Source organism: Anopheles bellator, chromosome 1, assembly GCF_943735745.2.
Source record: "Anopheles bellator chromosome 1, idAnoBellAS_SP24_06.2, whole genome shotgun sequence".
Classification (NCBI taxonomy): domain Eukaryota; kingdom Metazoa; phylum Arthropoda; class Insecta; order Diptera; family Culicidae; genus Anopheles; species Anopheles bellator.
The window spans coordinates 57,245,956-57,264,949 of NC_071285.1; the positions used below are offsets into that span (position 1 = coordinate 57,245,956).

An 18,994-nucleotide genomic window follows, 5' to 3' on the forward strand; every position below is an offset into this window, starting at 1 on the left:
ACTCGCACCGCACCGATGTACTATCTCGCTCGCTCGCTCACTCACGCAGCCTACTGCGCTCGTCTCGGCAGCTTCCGATACCGGCTGGCGATGCTGCTGATGCTGCACTTTATGCTGCAGGCTCCCAATGTCCTCGTTTTGCTCGGGATGCGCGCCGCCGAGCGGGGGACCCAGCTGTGAACGAAAGTCGCCTCCCACGCTCGGGAGGGACAGTCGCAGGGGGCGAGCGCATTTTCGGTACGTTTTTCGCTACCATACGGTACCGGGCACGGAGCATGGTGATGCACCATTTTTGGTGCCATGCTTTCAGCACATCACCCACCACACACGCGATTGACCTTCGATGGGGATTAAACTTCGCACCGGAAAGAATGGGCCGCGAACTGGAGAACGAACGCCTGGTGGTGTGTCGGCGCGCAAAGTCTGGAGGACTACTCAGCAAACGCCACGTTCGAAGTTGGCCAACGAACTGGCGCGCGCGATGAAATCCCGTGCGATGTTCGTGATTTGCGTCTGATTATTGCTATTCACGGGAACTCTCTCTCTCTCTCTCTCTATTTTCACTGCCGATCTCGCTCCACACCCACGCACCGAACGAGAGTGAGAGGGCGCCTCCACCGAACTTCCGCCCGCGAGAGTTCCGTATGTTGACGTTTTCGCCGGCACGGGGAGGTAGCAGGAAGGCGGTGGAATGGAACTTAACACTCCTCCGTCTATCTCGCTCATACACACCCGGTCACCCGGTGATAAAATTTGTGAAAGGACCCCCCGACAACACGCATTGATAAGGACGGGCTGTGAGCTTTCGTGGGGAGCTTTTCTGCATTCGCACGCAACGAGCGCCACGTGCTCGCGCGGCATGCTGCGATGGTCGGTTGATGTTGTTAATCAATGGCTCCGGTTTGGATCATTTCCTTCGCATTCGCCTGTCATCGAAGAGAAACACGGTTCGTGTGGCACGGATTATTTTGCTCATCATCAGCTTTTATGAATCGAGTTTATTACCATCGTTATTATGCTGCTTTCGCGGTGCGGTCATTTCAATTGATCTACTAACCATTATTTATGTATTTTGCATTCGTTAGTTAGGAATTACATAAACAAACGTGTGGCCCCGTCGTGTTCCGTGTCCGGAGCGGAACACCAGCGGCGGCGACTCGTCCGAGACCGAGGCTGGCGCCAAACTTTACACAATAATCGTGGAACAACTCGGTGAGGGGCTCTTGTTTTCTCGTTTATTACGTTTTGGTTTTTATTAGTGGGTTTAGTTGCGATTTTATGTTATTGTGTTTTCGTTTCTATTTGTCCTGGCCCACGGCGCGCTCTGATAGAAATTCATTTCGCACTCACTTATTACCACACCCTCTATCGCACCATCGAAGGACCTCTTCCGCCACCGACAGCCACCGGTGGGGTACGCATTTTAATTTCAATTTACCAACGCCACGTGGGGTGCTCCACAAAAAGCTGGACAAGCAGCGCGCGCGTAAGGTCAATAAATTTCCCCTCTCGTCAATTTTGGATGAAACGTATGTCAATGGTTCGAGAGTTCCAGGGTGAACCATAGGTGAAAATGAGAATTGGAAAAAACGGAAATGTTGCACAAGCACAAAACGAACCGGTGTGTCGGTAAGGGGCAGCGATTAGGACTTCACTTCCCAACACGCCGTTCGCGCAAACCGCCGAAAAATTTAAAACAAGTGAGATTTACGATCTAACCGCGCGTGGGGGTTTGCCGAAAGCGCCCCCGCGCGCGAAAAAGACCATTACAACGCAATCGAGCGGTTATAGATAGGCAGGTGTGTGAGAATTGGTTGTTCATATGCTAAATATATATTGTTCCGTTCTAAGACAACATGTTGTTGATGGTTGTTGTGTACACAATGTGGTCGCTGCCAAGGGGATGTTCTCTCGACAGTCTCTACGATAACTCCGTCACACACTCGTTCCTCTTCCGATACCTACACATACACCCCTCTCTCTCTCTCTCTGTCTCGCTCTCCAAATATTCACAGAAGGCGCCTCATCGCCGATGCCGACCGGGTTAGGATCGACACCGGAGAAGAATCGCCAAGCGAAGCGACGGGGGCTGTGCGCCCCGTCTGCTCCGCCGTTGGCTGCTGCTGCTGCGAAGCTTCGGAGAGGTCCCCACTCGTCGATTGGGAAAGTTCATTGAAAAAGAACTGATGACCTAAATTAAGGTTCTACGCGGTCAATCAGTAGAGTTGCGTGTACTATGAAACACCTGCGGTTCGGGGAACTAATTTGACCGACGTTATACTCGGTCGTGCATAGAAAATACGCGGCCCGGAAAAAAACGGAATCAATTCTCTATAAAGTCGCGGCGTTCTAGAAGTGAGTCTGGGTGATGGTCTTTACTATTTGGTGACGCTGTCTCTGTGTCTGTATTGCGCGTGAATTGTTGTTAAATGGCTGAGAATGGATGGGAATTTTGGGACAAACAACGTTCGAAAGCTCGGCACAAACGGCGGATCGGCGGCGTCGGTAGCAGATGATGGGTGGGTCGCGGCTGTGGGATCCTGGTGTCGCGCACGTCGAGTGCACACTTTATCCGAGAGAGAAAGGGCACTTCCTTTCTCTTTGTTTAGTGCATGCCTTGTCCCCCGCAACCTCGCTTTTTCTTCTGCACCCGCGCGCTGCACTTTTGCTGTGTTTTCGCTTAGAAACCGTGCACCTTCAGCTGGTCGGGCTTGGCAAGACCCGACTTTGTCAGCCACTGGCAGATATTCTCACGTTGGTCACCCTGCAGCTGTAGAACCTCGCCGTACTCGGGATGCTCAATTACTGTGCCATTGCATGCGAATTCCTGTGCAGAAAACAATGACTCCATTAGACCAGTGGCGATCCACCTCCACCACCATTTGCAGTGGAATCTGTGACCTACCTTCTTACATGCCCGCACAATCTTCTTTAGGTCATACTCCGCCGACAGTCCCTGGACGGTGGTTAGCGTTTTGCGACCATTCCTTTGCTGGATTCTTATGTGCACGAGACCGTCTTGAACATCATAATCTGCACCCTTTATTGCATCAGCAAATGGGTCTGTAATAATATAGTTGGAAAATAGAAAACCGTTAGCTGGACAGTAATAAAGTGGAGAAAGAGGCCAACGGGGTCATACAGACGTCGCTTGACCGACTTCTGATTAATTTCGCTTTGCGTTTAATCGATCAAGAACAACCCTCGACACATGGGGCCAGCCGGTGCCGCCGCCGTAGGGAACAAAGCGGTCAACAAGATTCATCATCGCATCACAAAGAAGCAAAGCGCCACCATCTAGGAAGCAAATCTAGCGGCAATGCACACTGCGATGCAACGTTCTTTATTGACGCGATGTGTGTATGGGCCTGAGTACTACCATTGCAATACGACAATCATTAACGCCAAGGTAGAAGGCCCCCTTCATGATAATGGGTCAAAGATGGAACTGCGTTTTACACGCTAAACGCAGGCGGAGAAAAGTAGAACGGAATAAGAAAGCACACTTTCGATTTCGGTTTTCCGTACAAATCAAGGCAACCTCGGCCGCTTGACAACGGACCGTGCGTCATCTGCATTTTCTCATTTTCCGAACTTTCGTTTTCGTCGTGAACAAAGAGAAAGTCGGTACCATAGGTCGTTAGGAGCGAGGTACGGCAAGTGCTACGAGATCATTATTGCGCTGCCATGGACCGCAATAGTCCAGGTAATCCAAATGCACAAATTCCCACCCTCGCAGAGGCAAAGTCCTTGAGACGGATATATTGCCCCATGCACTCGAGGTCCCGTGACTCATTTGCCTGCTGGGACGGGGTACAAAAAAGCGGTCGATGGCGACACGATGGAGAACTGGTTTTCGAACGGCTGGCCTGTTGTGCCCTCCCGGATGACGATGGCGTGGTCATGGTCGAATCCGAAGGTTCACGCTGCGAACGCATGGTTCTCCGCTTCCGCGTGTGTTAAAAATCGGCGATGACATTTGCTACCTCAGCAACAACACACATACACAGGCGCGCGCGGTCGTGGCTGGCAGCAAAAATGCCGTCCGCCATTTTGAAAAGTCATCATCACCTTGGTGCTGTCTCTTACTCGCCGCCGCGGTTTGCTTCGCACGGAAAATCCCGCGAACGCACACACACTCACGCGGCTATGCGATATCACGCGAAACCTTGTGGCCAACCATTTTCGAAGAATCTAATTTGGTCCGGAAATGGAGGCATTCGGAATTTCCGCCCAGGAACTTGTTGGAACTAGCGGGGAGGGGGGACTAGCCACGCAGCATCGCCTCTTAGCCGTTTACCGGGAAACGATAAGAAAGGTGGGTCCGGGGGGACATCCGGCCCAGCAGAGCCACGCCACAAACGCGGTACTTACCAAATGTACTAAGATTCTGGATGGACATACGATAAACAAAATAGACACAAGGGAAGAAAATTAACGATGGCCTCGCGGGGTTTGCTGGTTGCTTTTTTGATCTAGCACGAAACGACGCGCTGGATTTTCACTTTTGCGTTTGTCTGAAGATTCGTCTGGCGAGCGAGCGAGCGGTTGAGAGAGAGAGAAGGGCGATTTTTCGATTCGAACGCGGAACAAAATTCACAATTCTCAAAATTCACGTTTCACAATTTCTCAAAAAGAGCAAAGTGCAGAGTATTTACGTATTTACTTACCTGCGTTCCCGGTCCCTGGTTTTCGCTTGTAGGTTTGCTAACCTGACATTTTGCGTTCCCAGCCTCTAAAAGTGACGTCCGAAATTCCCTTTCCGGGACAAAATTCTCACTCATCTCATTCTCAAGTTCCCTTTCTAGGGCAAATTCTCACTTCTAACATACTCACTTTTGTCACATACTGTGAAAAATTGAATTTCAGTGCGAAAAGTGACGGTTATGCATTTTCCAAATTTCCTTCAGTTTTAAGTTTTTCGTTAGGAAGATTAGTGGAGACAGGACCGATTAGTTAGTGGACGAAATACTAAGAACCAAGGGGTGAATCGAGTCGGAAGTCGCGGCAAGAATTATGTTTGTTCCTCATTTGTAATAATAGTAGTTTTATTTACTTTTGCGAATGCATTTTTTTCAATCTTTTTGTGCTTTAATCTTTGTTTCGTGCTTTTGTAAACATTTGCATTTGATTTTATGTCGGTTTCTCTGCAATTTTCATTATTATTTAGATCATTTCATGCTGGTGTGCTCTCTTTCTTAGATTATTTCTTAGATTGAATATGGTTGTCAAAACCGTCAGCTGCTTTGTTTTGATTCTTCGAATGAGTTTGTTCGCGCACCGTTAATCCGATTTCTGCTCCGAATTCCGAAAATATGGAACCATTGGCCAGCGAACTCATCGCATCCAATCTGCTGTGGATTGACTACCAGGAACACTTGTTGCGCACGTACAGAACGATCTACGAAAACGAACAGTACGCGGACTGTACGTTGGTTTTAGCCGATGGGCAACAGAAGGCCAACAGCGCGGTGCTTGGACTGGCCTCGGGCTTTTTTGAGAGAATTTTCGCCGTCTCCGGAAATGTGGCTGCCCCGCGCGAACGGTTCGTGGTGATGATACCGGACATGAGTCTGCAGATTATGCAGCACGTGCTGCTCTTCATCCACACCGGCGAGATTATTCTGCGGTCCAATCAGATGTCTTGTTTCGTGGACGCTTGCTCCTTGCTTGAGCTGCGGGGAATGAAAACTGTGGGCAGCGTCATCGTGGGGATGAAAGTAAGTGCACTAACGATGGCTTCACACGAAACGGCCGTTTTGGGCGCAGAAAGCGGAAGTGCCATGCATACGCAATGCCTGGGCGAAGATTGGTTTCCCGCGGTCAGTGCCGCAGACGTGGAAGGAAGGCAATCCGATGGTACGGTAGAGCAATCGCTCGATGGACTCGAAGCGAATCGAGATAGTCAGTACTTCAGCCTCGACGCGGTGGCTATTATGGACGAGGACACAACAGAGCTCTCAGATTCCGAAGGAAACAACGAGCAACTGGACATGTCCACCGCGTTAGCCAACAATTCTGGCTGCAAAGCGACGACAAAGGAAGGGGACGGACGCGATGCCGAATCTTCCGCGTCGTCAAACTACTCCGATCGCCTCGAGAAAGCAGTTTTTGCGATCGTTACCGGCAAAATGAGCTTCCGGGTGGCAGCCCGTACGTTCAGCGTGTCCAAAAGTGTGCTCTGGCGACGGACAGTTAACGAACCAGGTACACGGATTGAAAAGTGTCCCGAACTGCCGCCGTCTCGATTGGACGCCATAGAAGCGATCAAGGCCGGAGAAAAGCTGCTAAACGTTAACCGACGGTTCGGGATTCCGCTGGGGACGTTGCATCGTGATAAGATTCGGCTGTACAATAAGGGCCACCTTCCGGAAACGGTGAAATTGAAGCACAAGGACATCAACTATAAGCAGCGCGTGAGTGAGGCTGCCCAACAGTGCATAACTGGTATGATGTCGCTAACGGAAGCGACACGCAGCTACTCGATACCCACCACAACGATCTGGCGAAGGATCCAGACGATACGGGCGGATGCTGACGGGGCTACAAAGAAACGCAGCAGATCGGTGGTTAGTCGCAGGAAAGGAACGCAAAAGAGCCGGGAACCTCCGGCCTTGGAACGGACTGAGGACAGCTTGCTGGCAACCGAAGACGATCCGCTAAGAATGGCGGGGGTCGCATGGGCAGAAGAACCGAAGGAAGGATCCATGTCTGCTAGTTTGGCATTGTTGTGATAAGAGCCTTACCTAAATACATAATCTATACTGCCCACTACACCAGTTCGTGTCCATTGTTTTTACAATTATAACCAGGTTTTGTATTTCATCCTATAAACGGAAAACGGCACACAGGCGCACTTCACTTCTCGGCTGGCTTCACCTCCTCGGTAGCCGGGTTCGCATTGCGGAAGTTCGGGAACTGTTCCCACGGGGCGGACAGATCGAACTTGCGGAACTCTTGGGCCAACTCGAGCGGCTCGCAGACGACGCGCTTCTTCTCGTCGTCGTAACGCAGCTCAACGTACCCACTGAGAGGAAAGTCACGTCTTTGCGGGTGCCCTTCGAAACCGTAATCGGTGAGAATGCGACGCAGATCCGGATGGTTGGCAAAGAACACACCGTACATATCCCAGATCTCGCGCTCGTACCAGTTGGCGGCCTTGAACACCTCGTTACACGAATCGATCGGCGTCAGCTCGTCGGTGTACGTTTTGACGCGGATGCGCGAGTTATACCGCAGCGAAAGGATGTTGTAGATGATCTCGAAACGGAACGGACGCGACGGCACGTCCATGCCGGCGATGTCGACTAGATTCGCGAACTGGGCGTTGTGGTGGTCCTTAAGGAACTGCAGCACCGGAACGACGCCTTCCGGCGCAATCAGCACCTCCAGCTCGTCGCCCGACGTTAGCTGCACCTTTTGCACGTACTTCGGCATGCACTCTGCGACGTACCGGCCAAAGTCGCTCAACTCCGATCGGGCCACAGCGTCGGGCTTACGGACCGTGGCTAAAACGGAACAGTTAATCAAGGACGAATGTTCGCAACAGATCACCCTTCTACCCACGTCTCGTATCCGCTGCTGCTTCCGACGACTTGTAGCGCAGCATCACCGCCGGAGTAACCCGCTGAAGAGCTGAAGAAAATCGGAAACGTTACGACTCGCCCATCAAAACAAACCCTTCGACCGCCCGCTTACCGTTTGCATTCAGGACGCCACTCTTGGCCACTGCCGTGGCAAAGGAGCGCAGAATGGAGGCCATTGCGGGAGGGGATTGCAGCACGCGAAGAACTCGTTTCCGTGTCGGGAAAACCGCAAAACCAACGAACGGAAAATCCTGCGGTTCTTTTATGTAATTCTTTGACGTTTCTTCTTTTTATTTGTTTATTTTATTTCGAAATGTCATTTTTTCGAAAATCGTTCATCGAAATTCCCTTCCTAAGTCAAATTTCTCACTCAAATTCCCTTTTGAGACCAAATTCTCACGAGTGAAAAAGGTGAAACCATCGCCGAATGAAAAATGCAACACTAGGATTTCTGGATCATTTAAGTATAATTTTTATAATTATAATTATAATTTTAATTATAATTAAGTATCATTTTCAAGTATAATTCCTCGGACAACTTTGGCGATAAACACTTGTTTAATAACAAATAACACTTGTTTGAATAAAACAACCAACGAATAAAACATCGAATTCGAATTCGAAATTCTTCTCACTGTGCAAATTCTTCTCATTCTCACTTCTCACTTGAGTGAGAGTGAGAATAGAGACAGCAGATGTTAGAGCGGGACAGACAGGTTGAACGCGAAACGAGGGAGAGAGGAAACCTTTTCTCTCCCTCGATTGCACAGTGCGCTACAAAAATCCCAACTCTTCTCACTGACACCGTCACACTGCTCGGAGCTGGTTCGTTCGTTCGTTCGTTCGTTCGTTCGTTAGAAAAGTGGCAATCAGCGTGAAATATTATTACTGATATAGATAATATTACTAATATAGGTAATAGAAGAAACGTAGCGTAAACGAAGTGCAAACAATCGACCAGCAGCAGTAGCCAAACGGAGTAAAGGAAGAAATCGATCTCGAGAGTTGCTGGCACGAGAAAGCCAACAACTGGGGGCCAGATGGAGTGCTCCGGATGCATCGCGACTGGCGCTTTTCGTGAATTTGTTCACGAATTCTGGAAACGCTTTTCCGCACGGTCGGCGTAGTGTTGGTGCAAGTGTCTTTTCCTATCGAGTGCGCGCACGGTCGGCATTGTGTTTGTGGCAAGTGTTTGCCGATGCGGTGCGTTTCATTTCATCCTCTTCCTGTTGTTGTTGTTGTAACAACCTTTGGCGCAAGCAATTATCAGAAACGAAAAGGATCTATCGCTCCTATACAAGGAAAAGTGGAAAAGAAATGTAAAACACAAGCATCTTAACGAGCGATCGCCCGTCCGCGCGTTGTGTTGAGCGTGCCGTGGTGGTGGTGGTGGTGGTTGCAACGAGGGATGTCTGTATAGGCGCCCCCGGTGTGTGCGTGCGAGAGTGCGCACGAGTGTGTGCGTATGCCAGGACGGGCACACGCAACAAACACCCGTCCGTGGCGACCTTTTGAGGCGCTAACCCCCGCGCCGCCGCACGGTCCCTGCCGCGGCCATCTACTTGCCCTTTGTCCCTCGCGCGGTTTGCGCAACATTCAAATTTCAGCAGTCAAATTGTTGTTCAAACCACACATACACAAGCGCGTTGCCATTCAGCTTTTTCCATTTTTCGTCTTCCGTCGTAGGTTTTCACCTCCAGCAGCAGCAAAGAAGCAGAATCCAAGAAGGCTGAGCACGCGAGAAAGGGGAAAAAGCAAAAGCGAAGCGAGATATCGGAATCCGCGAGAGCTGTTTCGGCTTGCACAGTGCGCGTGCGTTCGTTCGCGGCCAACGGGCGGTGTGCGCGGTTGCGGTGCAGCGGTGTCGTTCGTTTTATTCCAGGGGACAGCTCCTGGCTTTTGGTGAGGAATTTTGCTCGCCGTCCCCCCGGCCAGCCGCTAGCCAGCAAAGGATGTGCGCGCGCGCTTTCTTCGGTGGTTCGTCGTGGCGTTACCCTTGCCCAGCCGTGTCGGTCGCCTGTGTGGGTGTGCGTGCGTCCGACGGGAGCACCAAGTAGTGTGTAGTGGATGCATCGCCCTGTGAAATTGCGTGAAAGTGCGCTGAATGTAGTATGTGACAGAAAGCAATAGGAATTCGACCAACGTAAGGAAGAGAGAGCACCGCGCGCCTCTTTGTTCCTTGTGCACGGCGGAAGTGTGTGCTGGTGGGAGTAGTGGTGGACAGAGCGAGTTTCGGCGGTGTAACGACGGGGTCGGCACAACAAACAAATCGCGCCCTCCCCCTCCTGGAGCAGCATCTTCCGGATCCGGGGAAGAGATAAACACGCGGATAAGGTGAGCAAAGATCTAAGCATCTCAGCAACCCATTCGGCCGACTACCAGGATCTCCGTTTAGAACGAAAGGGAACTGAAATGCGAATGCTATTGGTAATGTATTCCGAAGTCCAGAAAGTTGCTACACGGACCCGACAGAAGACCGGGCTTGAAATCGTAATTATGCCCTCAAAGCGTGGTCGTTGTCTGACCGTGGCACGTTGACGCGACATAACGCTCATTAGCAGTTCCCAGTGGCAGTGGCATCTAATGCAATCAGCTGTCGGGTTACGACGGTTCCCGTGCTGTGCGAACAGGTCAATTGCCGAAGACCGTGGAGCGACTTTGCATTCGTCGCACGTTTGTTAACTGGTTTTCAAAAAATTACTTAAGTCATTCGCCTACACCGCCGGTACCTCCATTAGGCTCTCTAATTTGGGTGCCAGCGAGAGAAGGAAAACGAAATCGCCTGCCACCGGTTCCTGCGGATGCAAATGAATGGCCTCGTTTGTCTGCGTGCCACGCAACCCGCTCGAGCAATGCATCCGGCCCGGTCCCACGTGGAAGGTTTGCGGTTCGCTGGACCGTCTCCTGCTTAGGCGCTCGTTCGAGCAGAACCCAACCCCTTGTATCGGAAAAGAAATATGCGCTGACCTTGGCCAACCGCACCTAGCACACGCAGGCCACATCGAGGCAGCTTTTCAATGTTGGCCGTTATCAGTACCAGCCGTAAGGCAGCTGCATCGTACCTTAACCACCGACGTTGCACTGATGCGTGTCTATCACGACGCTGGTTAGCCAGGGAGCGAACCGTCTGCACCGTGTTCGCAGCATCAACCGGGTTGCTCCAGTAATTTATGCTCCACGGCCGCGGCCAAACCTGTTCCTACGGCGACGGCGAAAGATTGGGACCCACCACACCCCACCATCGATTGTTCGTGATTCGGTGGTTCGCGTGCGTCACTTCGCGAAGACGCGCGATGGTCGCGAGATAAGCTTTGGTCAACGGCGAACGGGTTTTGCTGCGAGTCACTGGCCGCGAGTCGGGTGGAGTTCGGTCGTCATGCCGAGTGCCAACGGAGCGAGTCTCCTAAAAACGGGCTTTCAAAGAACTAACTTAATCTCAGTCAAATCAGTGAGCTTCCTAGGTCCTCTGAAAAGAAGACAATCTTGTGGCCCCCGAAATGTCTCTATCTCATCCACGGATGGGCGCTGATAAATTAATTCGTGCGAAAACGTATCTGTGCCACGGTGCTATGGGTGCGATTCGCCGAAATTCGCGGCGCGGGCCTAATCAGCCGCCGAGAGACGAAGGTTGTAAATAGGTTCCACGAATAAATTGCCTTTGTTGGTTCTCGGTGGTGGGTGCATGTTAAATTTCGTCGTCGCGAGCCATCCACGCAGGTGTGTTTCGAACGGGGCCTTCTTTTACGACACCCCCGTGGGCCAGGGTTGATTGGACACAACAACAGCATGTTCTCCGAGCGCGGGGTGCCTTTGCCTGCCGAATGTTGTGGCGATAAATGTAGCATAAAACTATTCTTTGCCCTTCTTGCCATTAGGAAGTGATGATGATGACCAGTCAGAAAGCTGCGAGGTAATGGAATTGGAAAAGATTCTACTTCGAGCTAGCCGGTTGGTCCTGCTCCGTCATCCCGAAGATGATTTTGCGACTGGCCACTGTAACGGGAAGAGCTTCTTTTCTTCCGCCTCTCGCCGGACTCGGCACACCCGGCGGTCCCGTTATCATCGTGTTCGGGTTGCACAAAAAGTTGATTTATTGTTTTCACTCAAATTCCGAAAATTCTTGGATCGGAACTGCAACGTACCGATCGGTGATAAAATCCGGACTTAAACCGGGACGGGACTTGCGGTGGATGCACACAGCACTGGTTATGAGGTCCGAACGGAGAGGTAGCATATTGCAGCTGGGCGGGCAATAAATAAGACATGGCCCTAAACTTACCGCCACTGACCGTGTGCCCCACCGCACGGCTTTCGGCTTTCCAATCACCCAATTAGTTTTCCTGCGCCAGGGGAAAAACGTGCGTCTTTCTGCGCTGCTGTGTAATCAGCAGCAGCAGCAGCAGCCCCGGGAGCCCGAGGCCAGTAAAAATGGTTCGATGATGGTTGTGCAGAGGAATGTGATCTTCCTTTTGCCGGGCAGCGAGGTGAGGGCTCTAGTCACGTTTCAGCCATCGACCGCCCTCGGGGTGGGCGGACCGGCTCGGACCTTGGGACCTGCTGTGGCCCCCGTCCTGTTCCGTCTGGAATTCGTGCTTCGGTCGGTCCGGAATTAGAAAACGCTTAGGCATCCCGAGCACCAGAAGTTAACTCCGCAACACACACCACAGACATGCGGCGGAAGTTTGGCGCATCCAAACTCCGATCCAGGCCGATTTATTCAACAGCGGTGACCGGTGTGGTTAGTCCGTTAGTCAGCCGGAGTATTAAAGAAGTATTACTTGGCCCGCAACGGTCCACCGCCCCAGTCGGTCCCGTTTTGTTAAGTGAATACTCTTTCGTCCTTTTTGTGTCACGGTGACAGAGAATACGCTTTAATCTGCCCATCGAGTGAACCGTGGTGGCCAAGAATTCGGTGGCGAAATTGCCAAACCTAGCGGCCGTCACTTTCTTTGCCCCCTCCCGCACACACGCAATGCCAATATTCCGGGCGGGTTCCGGGAGCAAAAGTTACGATTGTTTTATGACCACTGCGTTGATACGGCTGTGTGTGGGCCACCGTGTTACGAGCCACCGGTGCTGCTGCTGCTGCAACAGAGGCGGCACCCTGGGGCTTACGAGCTGCTACCCACTAGAATGTTGCGGGTTTATGATTCGACGTAATCATTCATTCATGAATCCACAGATTGCACGAAGGATGGAGCTTAGCGTAATGTTGCTGCTGCGTCGAACCAGCGGGACCAGCTGCAGTATTGGCCGGGGCCCGAACAGAAGTGCACCAGAAGTGCTCGATCTTGGGGGAAACTTCTTCCCGGTTTAAATCATGCAATGTTGTTGGGGAAACCATTCAAACGACACGAATGCGCCAAAGTATCGATCGCTGCCGATGGGTTGTGTCGTGTGGATGGCAAAATTAGTGGAACTAATTGCACGGTGGATCGACGGTTAAACGAGGGGCCCTTTAAAAAATGCCAACCGATGGGGCGGTAAGGGCGGCTAAAAACTTGTTCTCAACTCGTGATGGGACAACCACCCCTCTCGATGATGGTCGGGAAATGTAAATCACCCGTTTGTGTTGGACAAGCGGACGGTTCCGTCTCTCTCAGCCGGTAATTGTCCGATGGCCCCCCCGCCCACCAGCTCGTCATTGATATCGAGACGATTTTACCGCCAATCAATTACCGATCGAAGGGGGGGTGACAAGGGCACGAACGGGCTGATAAAGAACGGGTTTTTGCCGCGCTCCGGCCGTCGGCTTTGGCCAAACGAATAAATCAAAGGCAGTGCTGCAACACAACGACGAGAACGAGCAGGAGTCTTTGCAATATTTATCTTGCCATTTCTTGTAATATGTGCGCCGCCAAGCCAGGGGAGTTTTCGGGCGATAAGTATTAGGGGCTATCGATTAAATAAACACACTGGACCGACGTTTAGTTCGAACACTATTTAGACACTGCTTGCTGCCGATGTTTTGGTTCCGGCTCGGCTCCCGGCTCCCGCCGGGTGGGCTTTAGCCGATTAGCGCGGAGTCCGATCGATATCTGCTAGAGGGGGGGCCGATTGGTTTATTGTGCGGGGTCGCGTTTCCTATTGCTTATCGCGCAATCCTCGGTAGCGGCCGCCGCGCGATCGATTAGCTGTCAGCGTGCGGTACACGCGTCTCTCAGTACATTACTACCCAGCGGCAGCCGGAGTGACATTATGGCGCCCGTATGTGTGCATTTAGATTGTTGTGATAAGCTGTTAAGCAGAAAGCATTCTACTCCGAATCCCCCCCCTGATCGAATAAGAACACAATCATTACAACGACCGGGTGTCCGAGGTGACGCGAGGCCGCGAGTCGGGCGATGTGCAGGTTTATCAGCACGATCGCGCGCGCAAACCACGACGCCATACCGATGACGTCAGCAAGAGGCATGACTTAAGTCACTCTCCGCGGCCGGCCTGTGTGCCGCGTACGATGTCTTTCAGTTTCAAGGTCTTCGGGCCGCGGGTTCCGGGCAGAGGGTGACTCAGAGATCGAGGGGACGACACGGAACGATTAGCGTGTATGTATGTGGTGGTGGGTCCCACGGTCCCGCGGAGCACAAAATGGACAGACGCGCAGGCGCATGACGCGCGCACTTGAGAACGGTCCCCGGTTTCGGTCGTCGGTCGGTCGGACGGTGTACTGGGTTGTTCAAAAAATTCGGCGTTTCGATAAGAAAAACACATTTTTATGGTAGGAAATACACTTTATTATTCAGCCGGGTCTCCCTGAACATCAATATACTTGTTCCAACGAGACATTAATTTATAAATTCCATCCCTAAAGTGAGAAAATGGAAGGGTTTCAATATAAGCTTTCAGAGCGGTTATGACGTCATCGTTTGATGAAAAACCGCTTTCCACGTATGAATGTTTTTTTTCGGGTCGGGAAACAGATGGAAGTCGCCAGGGGCCAAAACTGATGAATACGCTGGATGAATACGGTGCATTGTCCTGATGAAAAAGAATGTTTTTCTTCAGCTGCTCTAAAAGGTTACAATAATATTTAGAATTTATTGTTTTGCAAGTTTGCAAGTAATCCTCAAATAAAACTCCTTTCGCATCCCGAAAAAATGATTCTAACACCTTTTTTGGGCAATTTCTGGACACGGACTCGTTTCGGAGCCGAGGTACCCGGTTCACATCACTCCTTAGCCCCTTGTTTTGATTCAGTTTTTCCGTTATAAAAATACTCTTACACGTGGACACTAAATGGAAATTGTAAAAATGAATTAAGGGATCGATTGAAATGAAACTTCACATACGTTCGCATGAAGAGTGTGCCAATATAAAAATGAGGCCTCTTAGCAGCGCTCTCTGTTATCGAGGCTCCGAAATTATTGAACAACCCAGCGTATCGCGAATCGTGCCGTAGCCTTTCAGAGTCCCGGACGCGCTGGCGAGTTGATTGGATGAGATGAGCATCAAACCGAGGGAATGACTTAAGCGCATAAAATAAAACAACTTTCAGTCAGCGCGGATTTGGCAGCACACCCGGCGATAGTGTTTAATCTCGCGGACGGGGAGTCAGCTGCGAAATATGCTCCTGCCGCGCTCCTGCCCGTGTGTTTGTTTACTTTCGCGCTGGGAAAGGCTGGCCTACACGCCACAGAAATATAAAATCGGTTCCCGCTGCGGGGGGGCGCGCGCGCGAGTGTGTCAAATTTTTATTAGAAACACACGGCACGGCGGGTGGGTGATTTTTTATGAACGCCAGGTGTATGTGCTGCCACCCTCGTTCTGGCAAACCAAATGGCAATTATAGAAGGGGTTCTCGATACGTTCTCGGGGTTCTTGTGGAATCTTCATCGAGACCCGTTCTTTGGTGCATTCAAAATGCTGGTAAACAATTTGATAACAAGCGCGTTGGGTCTTCAATATATTAATATATTGTCCTCCCCTGGGCTGAGTTATGGTTCAATCGATAACTATTTTCAGTTTTACGACCGCTAATTTGCAGCCGCGGCCGACGGGTGTACCGTTACGTGCCGAGTCCGAAACGACTCCGACAGGATTCTCGCATCAATTTTGGCTGCACAAAATCGTGATGCAACCCGACCCGATCGCCGTCGGCGCAATGGCACACCGCAATGGCAGCCGGGTTTTGAGGTGTGCACACGACACATGGGAACTGGCCGAGGGCATCGATCATTAATCACGGAATTTGTGTTGCAAAATGTTGCGCGTCTTGAGTTCGATTTGGTTTTAATATGCGACGGTTGTGATCTCTTCTTTTTGTGGCCGATAATGATCACTTTATTATCGCTTTCGATAAGAAGGCGCGCGGCCATTGTTTTGGTGGTGGCAAAACTTCCCCCAGAACCATTTTGTGTTCTCTTCATCAACTCTTCGCCGGGCCGCGCGCTACATTGCGACAGGAAATTAAATGGTGTCCCGTTCGGGGCAAAATAAAACGTAAAGAAACGCATTCTGCTGCTGCTGCATCTTTCTGGCGTCGTTGGCCGTCGTTTTCTTATGCTCCATTCTTGTCCGTTTTCACGCGCGCGCATTTTTTTGGGCCGCGCTCGAACACGGTTCTGAATATTCCCGCGGGCTGTCCGTACGAGAGCAGTGTGCATATGTCAACCGTTGATTGTGGTTTTCCTCCTTTGGCTGCGTGTGGCCCCGTCCTCGGTGTGTGCCGCGGTGCGGAACAATAACCGACTCCGGACTCCGCCGGTCCCGACAAAAAATGGGCCCAAATTACATCCTTTGTGGCTGTCTCGTTCGTTTATTTCCCACACTCCGTTCGGGGTTCTCGGTCTAATTCGTCCGGGATGTTTTTAAGTAATACCTTCCATGTGTTCCTTGTGGGGTTCCGTCGGGATCGCGGACGGCCACAGATGGCACCGGCGTGTGTCGTGTGCAGTTTGTTTGAAAAGAAATTTTATTTTTCCCAAAAACTTATCTCCGAACAACTTGTTTCGTTTGCTCGGAAAGTTTTCGGCACACACGCGTGAAACTCAAACTTAAAGTAAGTTTTATGATTGAAATGATAAAAAAGAGGTACAATCTTAAACTTACCCCAAAACTGTGTTACCCCTATTTTAGATGAAATTTGAAACGGACGACTCGTGACGGAGCTGTGAGAGGATGCTGGCGAAAATGGCGCACCAAAACCAAGACGCACACAGCCGCACCTGAAATGATCGATTCGAAGATTTATGGGCAAAATGCGCGCGAGAGAAGATGTCGTCATGGCGCGATGAGAGCAAAACGAGTTCCCCCCCGAAAAGGGTGCCCGAAAAGTGAAAGCGGGGAAATGGCGACCCGAACCCCGCCGATCCCGGTTGGTTGGTCGGGTTGGCTTTGCTCATCATCATCCCCTGAACGCGGGGTGACATCACGCGGGGCCACAGAGCAGTGAGAGCATCGCGTGGTGAGAGCGTGCGCTCCTTTCCTTTATGGTCTTCGCGCGTCCCATCCGAAGGACTTTGTTGCGCGCGGGGCCGTTCGCGGCCGATGGGACGTTGTTACAAGAAGGGGTTGTTTTGAGTAACCCCACACTAACAAGCCAACGGTTTTGTTGATTTTTAATTAAATTGTGGCCCCCCCAAAAATCGATCGACCTCGGTGGGTGGTGGTTGCGCGCGCCATCTGCCAAACACGGTTGACAAAGCAAACTTTTGTGGCGTTGTTGCCTCTGCCTTTTGCTGCTGCGACAAGTTTTGATGATTAATCATTCGCCATCGCAAAGCTCCTCTCTCTCTCTCGCTCTCTCTCTATCGGTTTGCTTCTTCCGGGTTGTTAAAAGCTCTCCCAAAAAGGGCTTCCCCGTCGAGGTGATTACGTCAGACCACGCACCGTGCGCCACATGATGACATCATCACCAGCACGGTCACGCACGCACGGTCCGACCGACCGGCGAAGGGCCAGGCGCTCGCTTTCGAATCCGGCAGGCTGGCACAGGCAGGCGGGTTTATTTTTAGTCAACCTCTACACCAGTCAGTCAGGCAGCGGCCACCGAGGCCACCGCTGCTTCCAACATCGTTTTAGGTGATGCCGACATAAGAAGCGAGCGGCGGGCAACAAAATCCCGTATCGCTCGGCACTCGGCCCGCCACCAGCAGCTGACAGAGTACATTATGTATTATGAATTTTTGTTTTGATACGGTCCTACGCTATCGACCCTCCCCAGGGGGCCGGTGCGTGCGGCGGGGCCAGTCGAAGGCACGCCGGCCATTTAAACTTTGCGCACCCTGCCGCCCGGGGGAGCCTTTGGACCTCTCTCACGTTCGGATGCACCTTTCCCGAAGTTCGCTTCCGATTCGCTCTCTAGTTCTTTGGTGGTGGTGTGCTCTACCGTGCACACGCCGCCGGTATGCGTGTGATGGCCGGACGGGTCGGAATTCCTTGGACCACCACCTGGCAGCGAGAGATGCACGGGGGAAGTTCACGGGAACATCGCACGCGCGCGCGGTATTTTATGGACTCCATTGTGTGCTCCTCCGCCTGTGGCTGAAACAATGGAGGTGATAGAGTGAACAATAGAGAAAAGAAAGCCTCCAACTGGGGCCCGTAATTGCTTGCGATTTCCGGCGAGCAAAAGAGAAGAGTTTTCTTCACTTTTCGCGCGCATCTTTGTTGTGTGGGACGCGCCGGTGATTAGCCTAATGGGAAACGGTACAATCGTATCACCAATTGTGCATATTAATTGTGCTGAGTTTCTGTTTTGTACGGCGACGGTGAAAGTATCTTGAGTGATATAACAAAGACGGCAGCAGCGTGTGTGTCCGTGTGGTCATTGGATTAAGGATAAGGACTGGGGCCTGTCATTGGGGTCCGATCCGTTATCTGCACCGCATGTAGATTAAACTTTGAATTTGTTTTGCTAATATTGCGGCATTCGAATGCGAGAGACTAATAAATGAAAACCCAGCTTTCAGCTTATGGTGAAAGTCTGTCAAGCGCAACCGACGGATTGTCCAAGACTAACACCTATGGGCAGGATGAAAACTGGATTTTTCTCTGCAGTTCTCATCGATTGAAGGCCGTTTTTTATTCCCTACGAGCAAAAAAGCCAACACCGTAAACAGGAGTCGTGGCGATGTTCTTGCTCCAACAAAAACCTACGCGCCGTTTGGTCACCGGTAAATTGCACCGAACAACAGAAGCAGAAGACACCACACTCGTTAGTGTGTGCCTTGCGTCCTGGCACTCGGATGTGTCTCATAATTTGGTAGTTTGTTTCGAAAGTTTTCACCGAAACACACGGAGCACGAGACGGTGGCTCACTGCCGGATGCCGGCCTGGCCTGGCCTGGCCTGGGCTGGCACAGGACACGCGTGTTGGAATGTAATTTGAAACTTTGGCTCCTGGATGCCGGATCGGAAAACCACAAAACCCATTAGGCGGGGGGGGGGGGCCTAAATTCCATTATGGTT

General features: G+C 51.4%; 3 protein-coding genes across 3 annotated transcripts; 1 reads left to right on the top strand and 2 right to left on the bottom strand.

The window, feature by feature from the left end:
- Positions 1–1,213: 1,213 nt before the first annotated feature.
- On the bottom strand, positions 1,214–4,615 carry LOC131205924 (eukaryotic translation initiation factor eIF1). Its single transcript, XM_058198233.1, has 3 exons — positions 4,375–4,615; positions 2,906–3,063; positions 1,214–2,827 (listed from the first exon to the last, which is right to left on the bottom strand). The coding sequence occupies exons 1-3, from the start codon at positions 4,400–4,402 to the stop codon at positions 2,681–2,683; spliced, it is 333 nt and encodes a 110-aa protein (XP_058054216.1). The 5' UTR covers positions 4,403–4,615; the 3' UTR covers positions 1,214–2,680.
- Positions 4,616–5,315: 700 nt separating this feature from the next.
- LOC131215963 (uncharacterized) lies at positions 5,316–6,734 on the top strand. Its single transcript, XM_058210358.1, has one exon. The coding sequence runs from the start codon at positions 5,316–5,318 to the stop codon at positions 6,732–6,734; it is 1,419 nt and encodes a 472-aa protein (XP_058066341.1).
- A 57-nt stretch (positions 6,735–6,791) lies between these two features.
- Positions 6,792–7,864, bottom strand: LOC131211970 (NADH dehydrogenase [ubiquinone] iron-sulfur protein 3, mitochondrial). Its single transcript, XM_058205673.1, has 3 exons — positions 7,699–7,864; positions 7,567–7,635; positions 6,792–7,508 (listed from the first exon to the last, which is right to left on the bottom strand). The coding sequence occupies exons 1-3, from the start codon at positions 7,760–7,762 to the stop codon at positions 6,859–6,861; spliced, it is 783 nt and encodes a 260-aa protein (XP_058061656.1). The 5' UTR covers positions 7,763–7,864; the 3' UTR covers positions 6,792–6,858.
- Between the last annotated feature and the right edge of the window lie 11,130 nt (positions 7,865–18,994).